Raw genomic sequence first — 12,396 nt, 5'->3', positions numbered from 1 at the left:
CTTAAATGTGCTGTGAATTGTTTTTGCATTGCTTGCTGTGCTCTCTTAGGCCACTAGATTAGTGCAGATTTGTTTTCTTTTCAGAATAACTTGACATTTACAGGTACCATAAGTGGGGATGTGTGTGTGTGGAAGGAACACATTCTAGTAAGAATAGTGGCCAAAGCTCATACGGGCCCTGTGTTCACTATGTACACCACACTGAGAGATGGCCTCATTGTCACCGGAGGCAAAGAGAGACCGTAAGTACTGCATGTCCCATCAGTTACACAGCTTTTGTTTAACATACCTGTTCTTAAATATGACATTTTTGCATATCATCCAGCCACAGTGCATAGTAAATGGTTTCAAGTGTTTAGAATATGAATGAATGTACTTACAAATTTGATTTCCACCAGCTAAAGAATGAAAAAGGTGATGTTTTCTCCACAGGTCAAAGGAAGGAGGGGCTCTGAAGCTATGGGATCAGGAGCTGAAACGCTGCAGAGCCTTTAGATTAGAAACTGGACAGATCATAGACTGTGTTCGCTCTGTATGCAGAGGAAAGGTAGGTCACAGATAATATGCTATGTACCCAGCAGAATACCCCGTCATCATTTTAGATTACACCTGTACCATCTGCATTTTGTTTTGTTCTTTGTTGTGTTAGGGTAAAATTCTCGTGGGGACCAGGAATGCAGAGATCATTGAAGTAGGGGAGAAGAATGCAGCATGCAACATCTTGGTGAATGGACACATGGACGGACCTATCTGGGGTTTGGGAACACATCCCTCCAGAGACGTATTTCTGTCTGCTGCAGAGGACGGCACTGTTCGTCTGTGGGACATCCCAGAGAAGGTCAGCCCTGTCTCCCCTCGGATGCATTTAGTCTTAGACGTGATCTCAATTCATTCCAGCACCGTTCTGTCAAAATGTTCACTATCGATTTCTAAAGTGGAAATTTGATGATGATTTGTAACAATCACCTGATGATCTTGCATGACCTTGTCGGTAAACAGAAGATGCTGAATAAGGTGAACCTGGGCCATCCAGCGCGCACCATCAGCTACAGTCCTGAGGGAGACATGGTGGCCATCGGCATGAAGAATGGAGAGTTCATCATCCTGCTGGTTACCTCTCTCAAAATCTGGGGCAAGAAAAGGGACCGGCGCTCCCCTATACAGGATATTAGGTAAGATAGTAGAGTATCATATTGTACAAACTGGTACAGTGGGGTCAAACTGGTTTAAATGTTTAGTATATATCAGGGCAGCTCTTGACTTCTATTGAATATTTGATACCAGTGTATCCATGTATTTTTCAAACATATGAGAGTTTATTCTCACACGCCCTTAAACAAGAGGTTACTGGCCTAGTTTTGTCAAGTGGGAACCCACATCTGGGTTATTCAGGCACAAAATGAGCTCAGTACCCAGCATTTATATTTGTGTTTAAATATAGGCAGTGTGTTTAACGTTAGGAAAACTAGGGTGACAGAAAGTTGAACAGTTAAATTGTTTCCACACTACAATTAAACAATTACAGACTGCTGGATCCAAATGTATCCACTCTGGATAAAATACTGTATTCTTGATTTTAAGATATTTTTTTGGCATTTTGGAGTTAACAGACAGAAAAAATGGGGGGAGAGTAACAGTCATAACATTTGTTGCAAAGGTCCGCAGCCAGAATCAAACTGGGGATGTTTGGATTAAATGATACACCCAAAGCACCTCAATGTGACGTGAAAAGCTCCTGTTTAGTATTGATCGAAGGTCAAAATGGAAAGAAAGATTGCATGCTGTTGTTGTGGCCCAGTGCAGAGTGTCCAGTTGAGCATCATATGAAAGGTACCCTAAAGTTTGGATTAACGCAAGTGGATTCTCTATACGGAAGATTTAAAATGCCTAAAGAAAAACTAATCAATCTAAAAAATGATGTGAGATTCAAAGTGATTTGATTTTAATGTGGCATGGATAATTCATGAGAGAAAAAAATTCAGTTATCTGAAATAAAAAGCTGAATAATTCATTTATAAATCATTTAACAATCTTTTTTTTTTCATTTAATCACATAATGTGTGCTGTATTTAACTTGATGTCTTTGATGACTTGATGATTTGCTTAGGCATTTTAAATCTTTCATACTGCTGCTTGCATTAGGGCTAAGGGGGCATTTACTTTACATGTGTAATATATTTCTGATTATTCAAACCATATATCATCACAACTGTGGTATTACTTTGTTAATGTCTGTATTATTCATGTGGACATTTATTCATATGTAAATTGTTTTATTGATTTTTTTGGCACAAAATATAATATATTAGAAGTTTTAATTGAAAAAAAATAGAATCTATTTTTGTCACTTAAATGGGTCAAACTCTGCTCTAAACACTACAAAGTGCATTTGAGAGCATACAGTACAGGCATTTTTAACACCACATGTCCCTCTTACAGGTTCAGTCCAAACTCTCGTTACTTGGCTGTGGGCTCCACTGAGAGCGCTGTTGACTTCTACGACCTGACGCTTGGCCCACAGCTGAACCGCATCAACTGCTGCAGGGACATCCCCAGCTTCGTAATGCAGATGGATTTTTCTGCGGACAGCGCTTACGTCCAGGTATAGACTGTACTAATGTTTATGTGTGTCTGAGACATTGGCTGGCTGTTTCATCTCTAACCGTGAGTGCCTTGAATCAGATATCCACAGGTGCTTATAAACGGCTGGTGTACGAGGTGCCATCTGGGAAGCAGGTCACAGAGCAGTCACATATTGACAGGATTACCTGGGCCACCTGGACAAGGTACTGTAGGAGTCACTGTGTTAAGACTGACACATGTTGGAGAGAAAGTCTTGAATGTCTGGTCCAAACTGTTGCTGTCTCTCTCTCTGTCCAGTGTCCTTGGAGACGAGGTCATTGGGATCTGGTCCCGTAACACTGACAAAGCAGATGTCACCTGTGCCTGTGTGTCCCACTCGGGCCTTAACATCGTCACAGGCGATGATTTTGGAATGGTAAAGCTGTTTGACTTTCCATGTCCAGAGAAGTTTGTAAGTATCATTGCATTACAATTATTATTACTGTCTGTGGTTATTCTTGTGTTTTTGATTCATTAGGACAATAATACAGTTTATTTGATGAAATTATTATAGGATTATTAAAAACTATTCACCTTTCTGAGCTAAACTGAGATCTTACTCACCACTCTCTCTCACCACTCTGTGTAGGATTTAAGAATGAATTCCCCCCAGTGGTCATATTTGACATAAAAAGGCTGAAAACAAGACAAATATTCACCAGGATTGGGTTTTCCTTTTAACAAACAATACATTGTTCCATCAGAAAAATAAGATGCTACAATCACATGGAAAATTCTACATAGTGGCTTTGAATGATTATTTTTTATATATCTGTCACAAAAGCATCACATTTTTCAGCCTGTGACCTACATTCTTGTCCTATTGCATCAGTTTATTATTTAGCATGCTTTTCAATTACTGAGAAACAAGTATTGCTAAAACTGTGTGATGGAGATGCAATTATGAGGTATGAAAATGGCAATGGAAGCTGAGAATGGCTGTGATTACAATCATTTGGTTTTATCTGGGATCAAGAGTTAAATATCTTGTCATCTTGTGATAACAGGATAAATGTCTTTTTTCAAGTGTACAAGAAAAACAGAAGGACGTTTATTCAAGATAACGATCCAATCACCCTGTTATCTCAAGGGAATGACTGTTATCCTGAAGATAACGAGATAATAAACTCGGCTCAAATCAAATTACTGCAACCACGTCCATTTTTGGCTTCTGTAGAAGACTATATAACTCATTTCAACTTGAACATTTGCTGCCATAATATTTTGTGCACTAAAATATTTTGTACACACCCACTTGATGAATAAATTTATTGACTGTAGTTTGGAAAAAATGCCACTTTGATGATGTGATTGTGATCTGTTTTAGGCCAAACACAAGCGCTTTCTGGGCCACTCTGCTCACTTGACAAATGTACGCTTCACAAGCGCAGATCGCTATGTCGTCAGTGCCGGCGGAGATGACCGAAGGTATAATTAAGACTCTACATAACGGCATAGTATACAAATAACATGGTGTTCAAGTATGATGTGACAAACCCTTTTCTTTATGTACTTTCTAGCCTCTTTGTGTGGAGGTGTGTCCACGCCCCGCACTGAGGATCACACCTGGATCCTCCTGCCTCACAGTCCAGAAGACTATCCGGTCGTCTCCCAGCATGTCTCTTCAGAGAAAAGTACCTGGTTAAGGATGCATTTCATGGAGGAAGAGGAGGAGGAGGAGGAGGATGACGGACCTGGCAGCTTGTAAATGAGGAAAAATGGCGATCTGACTTACTGCCTCAAAACAAAGGTGCATGCATATGTGCAGGCTAATTTTCAATTTTCATCATAGCATCAGTCCTGATTGTGAACACAGGTGGAGGGCATACAGCCCTGCTCTCACATCACATCATCATTGGGAAAAAAAAACATCTCTAATATGTGCATATCGTTTCAGTGATGGATTATTTTTAGAATGAGAGTTCACATATGACAGTTTTGCCGGATAGTAAGCTCATGAAATCATGATACTGACAATGCCATTTTTTAAAACATGTAGCAAACTGAATTAGCCTTAATCTGAGTGTTTAATTTACGAGGGTTTGGATTCTTTTTGTATTACGTTTGTTTTACTTTTTTGGATCATGTGGTCATTTTGTTCGTTCTATTTTTACTGGTGATTCCAAATCCTGTGGCCTTCCTCCTGAATGTAACATCCACTGTTATGTTCTGGATGTCAGCATGCCAAAGCATACTATGCACTGTACACCTGACCTGGTCACTGTGTTAACCCCCGACGGTTCATTTATGTGGTTGTGTTGTTGACTGGTTGACCTCAAACCTCCCTCGGCAGTGTTTCCCCCTCATGACATATTAACGTGTGCATTTGTGTTTGAGGATTTGCTTGTGGTTAATGGGTGTGCATGGCTTACTGGAAGACAATCCATCCCAACCAAATTCCTCAGAAAACAAAAAGAATAGCTGTAAATTGATGTTTCAATGCACTGTTGCAGTTCTTTCGGTCACTTTTCAGTGTGCTGCTATGACGTATTATTGTCGCATTTTCATGAATATGAAGGATGTGACTTCTTTTTTTCAACTGTAAGTTAATGTTTTGTGTCATCAGATATATTGCTTAAATGGAATGTTTTATCAGAGAGAATATATGAGAAGTGCAGAACACTTTGCTCCTTGTATTAAGACTAACCACAAAAAAACCGTTGCTGCATATTTTGATTTACATTACACCAGTGTAAATATCATTTGTAGATATTCTTTTTGTATATTTTTTGTGAGATGTTTCTTAAATTCCACTTTAATAAAAAAAAAGGCAACTGTGAACCTGGCTTTTAAATTTGGAGTCTGTAATATTCATCACTTAGAGGAAGTCTGAAACTGTACTCTGTATCTCTGAACTATCTCTTTAACTGAGTCACACACATTTAGGCTATGTGATCTCCTTTTAATAACTAATGTAGTATTTTTTTCACTTCCATTCACTGAGCCTCCCCTCAAACAGTTTGGAGGCCCACTTGCCAATTTGAAAACCTTCTTAATTAAAATACACACAAATACATATAGAGCAATTAATAATACTGAAGGAGTAACCAGTGTAATTCAAAGTACAGATGCTCAAACATTCTGTTCATGACCAATAAATATAAACATTTCCCTGCTGCTCTGTCATCACAAACAAAACCAAACTCACTAACATGATACTTTTTTGGACACACTGAAGATATAAACACCTGGAATCCACCCCATTTTATTTTAGATGACAACAATATAATATAGCTTAGCTCTTTATTTTCATAGATACAGTATGTCCTATTTACATATTTTACATACAAAGCACTGATTGCTCAATCAAACACCTCAGCGGAGCGAATACAAGTTCCAGCTGAATACTGTGAACTCATCTCTCATGCATTGTTAACTGTCACTATGGCGAGTCAGCACAATGATTAATGGGCACCTCTGCCTTTCACTCAGTTCAAGTAATTTCACACCTTAATAGCTTTTTTTTTAGGTAACTGTGACTGTAACACTGTTGTAGTTATTAGTGAGCCGAATGAATCAAAATATAATAATATAATAATAATAATAATAAGATAATCTGATACAATAGTCTGAGTTACTCATTTATGGGGTGCAGCTAAACTCTTAAAAGCAATCCAATATAATAAATCTGTTATAAAAACAAACCTATCTCTGTAAATATTATAATCTATTTTTGTTGACACTGTGCCATAAATTGCTAAATTCTGACGGTGCTTGGAATGCATTATATTGTAATCTTTTATAAATATTTAGTTTAAATTTACACCTAACAAACAGGTAACTCAGAGTATAAAATTGTATTGTGATGGTGAAGCAGGGAAGCAGAGTTATAGTTTGACAGAGAAGGAGCTCCCACAGGAGCAGCCATGATCAGCTTGAGGATTCTTGAGCACTTGGAAGGTAGAGCGGATCAGCTCTTGGGTGAAGTCCACCGTGGATCCTTTCACATACTCCAGGCTGTCCTGGTCCACAATGATGCCCACTCCTCCTTGCTCAAACACTCTGAGAGCAGAGCAGATTAGATGAAGGAGGGATCAGAGTTGGAAGGATTTTGTAAGGATACAATCATCTTGTTATGAAGCAATGACTTGAAAGGTAGATTAAAGGGAATTTACCTGTCATCTTCATTCCTGTTACCATCTACAGAAAACTTGTACTGGAAACCTGAGCAGCCTCCTCCCTCCACATGTATTCTCAGGTACTGGCCCTTGTCCATGATCTCCCCCAGTCTCTGGATAAAGGGGGGTGGCATAAGCATGATGAATGACGTGTGCCATACAAAAACCTCAACATGTTTATTAAAAGAGTGGCTGAATGGCAAGCAATTTAAACATACAATAGTTTTATTTGGCTGTACGTAATTATATTTGAAGATATTTGTAAACATATTTTAAAGCTCCAAATTATCATGTACTGTCCTTCATCACATCACACAACCTAAATAATAACTGGAGAAAGTGATATTTTTTAAAGTGTGTTTGAATTCTGAAAAGATCAATATATTGTTTTCTATTAGTCACAGCTGAAGTCAGGATACCTTAAAATAAAGTCTTTACTGTAGATGGAAGAGGTTCCATACAAAGTGATGAAACAAGAAACTAAATATAGCCAGAATGTATTTAGATAATGATGCTATCTTCAGAGTCACTCTAAACAACTAATCTAGACAAGATAGAAATATGATGCCTAATCATTGGTATCTACTCACCTTCACACATGAGTCAGTGAGGACTACACTATCTTCAGAGGAACCTGGCACCGCTGGCTTCTCCTGGACAGAGGCGCTGCTGAAGCTCTGCAACCCAGCTGTGTAAAGTGGCGGGCGGCATAGAGGAGGACGGTGCAACTGTCCCACAGTGACGTTATTCACAAGGGAAGACGCCCTGGAAAACATTGACGTTACGTTAATATAACAGGATGTAATTATAAGGACAAGAGCAACACATTTAGGTTGACCCTACATCAGAGGTATCAAACTCATTTTCATTCAAGGGCCACATACAGGCCAATTTGATCTCATGTGGGCCGGATCATTAAAACGATGGAAGGAAGGAGGGAAGAAAAAAAGAACGAAAAGGAGACAGGAAAGAAAGATGGAAGGAAGAAGGGAGGGAAGAAAGATATGATGAACGGACACAAAGATGGATGGAAAAAAGGGAGGAAGGACAGAAGGACATGAGAAAGAAAGTAAGGGCAGATGGAAGGAAGGGCAAAAGGAAGGAAAGAGGGCCAGATTGGACCCCTCAGCGGGCCGGTTCTGGCCCACGGGCCGCATGTTTGACACCCATGCCCTACACTAACACAGGCGTTAAGGTTTAATTGGTGACCGTGTTAACAGGTGACTCAGCACAGAATCCTCAGTGACTGCAGATGGCGAAAGCACAAACAGAGGAGGTGCCTTTGTAAAAAAGAAAAGAAAAGAAAAGAAAGCCTTGAAATGTTAACAAATTCTAATAACAAAGATTAACAGTTATTATTGGCTACTCCGTTTACTTTACACAATGTTACGACAAAAAAGGGACCAGAAAAATATTGACATAATTATGTCATATGTCGTCACTGCGTGTAACCGCTCTATCAATGGTAACCAGTTAAAAGGGTCACTCTAAACACCGGTGTCGAAGTATGTTCCCCCTATGGTTCCCCCTCGAATAATGCCCCCCTATTGTTAAAATTGTGTTTCTCATAGAAACACATCCGCGGTCGGAGTTAGGTTACGGTTGCGGTTAGCTGGTTGTGGTTAAGTAAATTTGGGTTAAGATTAAGCAACTCAGAGTACGACTGGTTGGGGTTATGGAGAAGGGGCTGGTTAGCTAGCGATTGCGTGATATAGGCTAGCTTGCTAGCTAGCTGTCAACAATTCAACAAGAGCGACTTTCCCCCCACAGATAGACTGTCTTCACATTTAGAGCACATACATCCCTCATGACAATTATGTTACACATCAAATAAACGTTACCTCGCAAGGCTCAGTACTTTTGACTTTGACGCAGTTATCATTGCTCCTCTTACGAACGACATCTTTCATAACAAACGACAACAAAGCGCCGCCCCCAATGGTAAACGAGATAAAGATAGCACATCTATTGGCTAAAACACTTGTCTGTCAAGATGATACACCCAATCTAGTGCGATATGGTCTCATGATTGGTTATACTACCTGCCAATCATGAGGTAATTGTTTTGACCTGTTGGGTATTCCAGTAATTTTAGCCCGTTGTGTTGCCTTTCAGGCACAACAAGTTATATGCCGCTCTGAACAAGATATGCCAATTAAATGTTTATATTGAGGTTTAACCTACAGATGAGTAGGGTTTGTCTTACACTTTAGGTTGCAATCTTGCCAATTAACGCGAAGACGACGGGATTTAACACAGCGGGTTACCTTACAGACTAAATTCCGGGTCAAGAAAACACATCTTCTGATAAATAGGCGTTGCTTCGGTCTCGTGATAGAAGGAAATAAAAAGTGGCTTTTCTTTCTCGCTGAAAACAGACAGAAGCTCGTCAAAGGTACAGACTGTGCACCCGGAGTGTCTTTTTAGTCAACACACTGTACGTTTCAGTGAATTAGAGGACTCTCTGTGGCTACTTACCACTGTAGTAAGTAGTTGAGACATATTTCTTTTTCGTCGTCTTAAACTTTAAAACTACTGCTACACATTAGATGGAAAACAAATAACAAGTCATATGATTGAACACTTTCTGCTGACTCAAAGTCAGGCTGCTCTGACTAATACGTTTCCTCTTCTGTTTTAAGGTCTAAAAAGGGAAAGAAACATGGATGTCCGGATTGGTTTAATCGCTTTGTTCTGCTTGATGGGATTCACCTGTGCGGATCCAGTGAAATACGTTGACTGCGGTAAGTTTTGACTGTTTAAGTGAGGTTTTACCTTTCCGTGGTATGTTTTTAAGTCTGTTGGAGGTGAAACACTTGTCCTGTTTTCACACACTTATTTACATATAGTTCTCTTTTTGTTTTTGGCTTAATGGGTCTATCAGTTTAGTTTAAGAAATGGCAAGTGTTGGCAAATGCCCATTACAAGTTTTCAGAGCCCTAATGTGAAGTCTTAAAAACAATTGTTGCCCAAAGCAGCACGTTTATATTTTGACATATTTGTCTGAAATCAATTTGTACTTACTCATTATTATCGTGTGTGTGTGTGTGTGTGTGTGTGTGTGTATGTGTGTTTCGTTGCAACAGCTGACCCCAGTCTATTTCCTAATGCTGGTTTAGTTTTAGTTCAACATTTAAAGGTTTTACTTCCCATGTCCCTGTACTTATGCTCCAGCAACATTTCAATTGTAGGATGACTTCATCTTATTTAAATTCTTGACAGTGGTGAGGCTGGAAAAGGAGAATGTTTGACATTTTTTCTTGATGAATGACTTGATGATTAATCAATTGTTGTCCAGCAAGTAGTTGTAAGTGAGTTTCTGTTTGTTCTTGGTACTCTGTGTAAGTGTAGAGAGTACTGGAAACTGAAGTTCACGTTCTTGTGTGCTTAAACATAATTGGCTAAAAGTGTACTCTTATTGTAAATGTTTATTTTTATTATACTTCCACTGAAGCCTAACAGGGAAATGCTGTCTGAGGAAAAACAAAGGGGGAATTTGATGCTAAAGACTGTAAATGTGGCAGATATGACTCACTCAGACTTATCAACAGGAGTGTGAATTAACTTTCTTTTTTTTTTTTTTTTAAATGATTTGTATGATTGGTAAGGATTAGTGAATGTTTGTGTAGTGAATGAAAGGTTATGTTTTGTGATTTTTAGATGTATGTAAAACAATATTGTGTATGATTTATTGCTTTGTTGCCATTCACAATAGTCAGTCTTTATCATTTAAACACTTGTTTTTGTTTAACGTAACATTGATTTTGTTTTTTCCTTCTCTTTTTTTGTAATGAAATTACTTTGATTGTAAAAACTAAAGTTATTAATTTGGCCTGCATGAGGCAGCCAGATGGATCTACTGTATTCTGTCTGTTGCTAATAAAAGTGGAACTCATCATAACAGGTGACATGGTGGAAGTACAAGATAAAATGTAAAAATAAATATCTTTTGAAAGTCTATTTTTTTGTTTTTTTTTATTGTAAACGACACGTTTCCTTTCCTATACTTGTCTGCAGGCTCGATTTCTGGCAAAGTGGCCATGGTGGACATTAGCCCATGTTCTAGTCAGCCCTGCCAGCTGCACAAAGGAGAGTCCTACGGTGTGAATGTGACTTTCAGCAGCGGTGAGTGGACTATATTTTTTAGAAACGTAGAAAATTCTTTCATCAGTCACAACATTAATAATAAAAATGTGATCATGCTCTAGCTGTGGACAGCCAGACCAGTAAAGCAACAGTCCACGGAGTAATTGCTGGAGTCCCCGTCCCTTACCCCATCCCCAACGACGATGGCTGCAAGTCTGGAATCCAGTGTCCCATCAAGAAGCAGCCAAACTATCACTATGTGAACTCCTTACCTGTGAAGTCTGAGTATCCTGCAGTAAGTAGTGCTTATGACTTAAGCTCAATCCTTTTTGTTTGTTTTTTGGAGTGACTTTTCTCAAAGTTTCCACATTCCTCTGTACTGGTAATGATTTCCCATTTCCATGCATCCAGTAGTCTTTTAACAACTAAAGCCCAGTGCAGTGCTTTTTGCAAGTCCAATACATAAATATGTTCGAGGGTGATGATTAAAGGTAGTAAATATGGCAGTGGTGGAAGACTTATTCAGATTGTTAAGTAAAAGTAGTAATACAAATGCATTTTAAAATTTTACATATGTTTTTAAAAAAGGTCCATTAACAGCAAAGTGTACATTAACTATCAAATCTGTATAATGGTAGAATCTAATCAAGCATGTATAAGAAATGGCCAAAGACTTTTATTGTTTCACTCATTGTAAACCAGACCTTCATTCAGTTTAAAGTTTGACTGAACTGTGAGAAAATGTTTCTCCAGGATGTAAAACATGTTCACTTTCAACCTTTTTTGTAAATATTGAAATATTGCACGCCTTGTTGACTGAGCACTCTCTTCTGCATTTCTAGATAAAGTTGGTTGTGAAGTGGGAACTGAAAGACGACAACGCCAACGACTTGTTCTGCATCAAGTTTCCAGTTCAGATTGTGAACTAAAGCTGCCTAAAGTACCTCTGATTCATGTTTTGTGTTTCTTTTTTTTTTTTTTTTTTTTTAAAAGGGATTCAAATGAGTAAAACAACCTAGAATACTGTATATGATTCACATTAAGATCTCATTTTATTCATTCATCAAATAGATTTTAAGATGTACGTCTGTCACTAGTTTGCAAGTCTCTGCTGCACACTCATTTCAAATACTGCTGAATTAAAGACAGGGTTGGTAATTTGCATAATAGTTACTTTCTTTTTTTAAGAGTTGTTGATGTGAAACAATGCGGCCAATATTTGCATGAACGACCCTGGCTTGTAAACTACATTCCACTGCAGTGCAAATGTCTAACTGGCTGCTGTGTAGTCAGAAAAGGAAAATGTACCTTTTTTCTTTACTAAAGCTTTTGTAAAAAAATTCTTACTGACCTTGTGATACTACACATATGGAATTGGACATTATTAATGACTATGAAAAGTAAATTCTAATAAAGAAATCTATGTACCACTACAGTAACTTTCAGCTTTCTTTATGCACCCGTCAGCTACACTTAAGTCTTCTTTTAAACCACACTAATGCAGTCTCTGGTTTATCAGTAGTAAGGAAACAACTTCTTCCTGCTTTTTAAAGTTTTGTTTTTGACTACT

At 38.4% G+C, this 12,396-nt stretch overlaps 3 protein-coding genes across 3 annotated transcripts in view; 2 read left to right on the top strand and 1 right to left on the bottom strand.

Moving 5' to 3' along the window:
• eml5 (EMAP like 5) overlaps positions 1-5,384 on the top strand; it is a 41,175-nt gene extending 35,791 nt beyond the window's left edge. The window contains exons 35-43 of the mRNA XM_053335725.1: positions 85-242; positions 433-547; positions 650-838; positions 1,000-1,172; positions 2,440-2,602; positions 2,683-2,786; positions 2,881-3,034; positions 3,950-4,050; positions 4,143-5,384. Of these exons, the coding sequence (XP_053191700.1) occupies positions 85-242; positions 433-547; positions 650-838; positions 1,000-1,172; positions 2,440-2,602; positions 2,683-2,786; positions 2,881-3,034; positions 3,950-4,050; positions 4,143-4,179 (1,194 nt within the window). The 3' untranslated portion in view covers positions 4,180-5,384. The remainder of the gene's footprint in view (positions 1-84; positions 243-432; positions 548-649; positions 839-999; positions 1,173-2,439; positions 2,603-2,682; positions 2,787-2,880; positions 3,035-3,949; positions 4,051-4,142) is intronic.
• A 395-nt stretch (positions 5,385-5,779) lies between these two features.
• isca2 (iron-sulfur cluster assembly 2) lies at positions 5,780-8,649 on the bottom strand. The gene is made up of 4 exons (XM_053335665.1): positions 8,582-8,649; positions 7,331-7,505; positions 6,738-6,853; positions 5,780-6,624 (listed from the first exon to the last, which is right to left on the bottom strand). The coding sequence occupies exons 1-4, from the start codon at positions 8,641-8,643 to the stop codon at positions 6,450-6,452; spliced, it is 528 nt and encodes a 175-aa protein (XP_053191640.1). The 5' UTR covers positions 8,644-8,649; the 3' UTR covers positions 5,780-6,449.
• A 461-nt stretch (positions 8,650-9,110) lies between these two features.
• LOC128375132 (NPC intracellular cholesterol transporter 2-like) lies at positions 9,111-12,261 on the top strand. Its single transcript, XM_053335402.1, has 5 exons — positions 9,111-9,225; positions 9,383-9,484; positions 10,758-10,865; positions 10,949-11,121; positions 11,669-12,261. Exons 2-5 carry the CDS (start codon positions 9,403-9,405, stop codon positions 11,753-11,755), a joined length of 450 nt encoding a protein of 149 aa, XP_053191377.1. The 5' UTR covers positions 9,111-9,225; positions 9,383-9,402; the 3' UTR covers positions 11,756-12,261.
• Positions 12,262-12,396: the final 135 nt, after the last annotated feature.

Source organism: Scomber japonicus, chromosome 16 (genome assembly GCF_027409825.1).
Source record: "Scomber japonicus isolate fScoJap1 chromosome 16, fScoJap1.pri, whole genome shotgun sequence".
In the NCBI taxonomy this organism is placed as follows: Eukaryota; Metazoa; Chordata; class Actinopteri; order Scombriformes; family Scombridae; genus Scomber; species Scomber japonicus.
Note: the sequence above shows the minus strand (reverse complement) of the source record. Positions and strands in the feature narration are given on the sequence as shown.

Coding starts and splice junctions, on each gene's coding strand:
- isca2 (XM_053335665.1), bottom strand. CDS start 8,643: ATGTCGTTCGTAAGAGGAGCAATGATAACTGCGTCAAAGTCAAAAGTA. Junction 7,506..8,581: donor AAAGTACTGAGCCTTGCGAG/GTAACGTTTATT, acceptor AATGTTTTCCAG/GGCGTCTTCCCTTGTGAATA. Junction 6,854..7,330: donor TCACTGACTCATGTGTGAAG/GTGAGTAGATAC, acceptor CCCTTTATCCAG/AGACTGGGGGAGATCATGGA.
- LOC128375132 (XM_053335402.1), top strand. CDS start 9,403: ATGGATGTCCGGATTGGTTTAATCGCTTTGTTCTGCTTGATGGGATTC. Junction 9,485..10,757: donor AGTGAAATACGTTGACTGCG/GTAAGTTTTGAC, acceptor ACTTGTCTGCAG/GCTCGATTTCTGGCAAAGTG. Junction 11,122..11,668: donor TGAAGTCTGAGTATCCTGCA/GTAAGTAGTGCT, acceptor CTGCATTTCTAG/ATAAAGTTGGTTGTGAAGTG.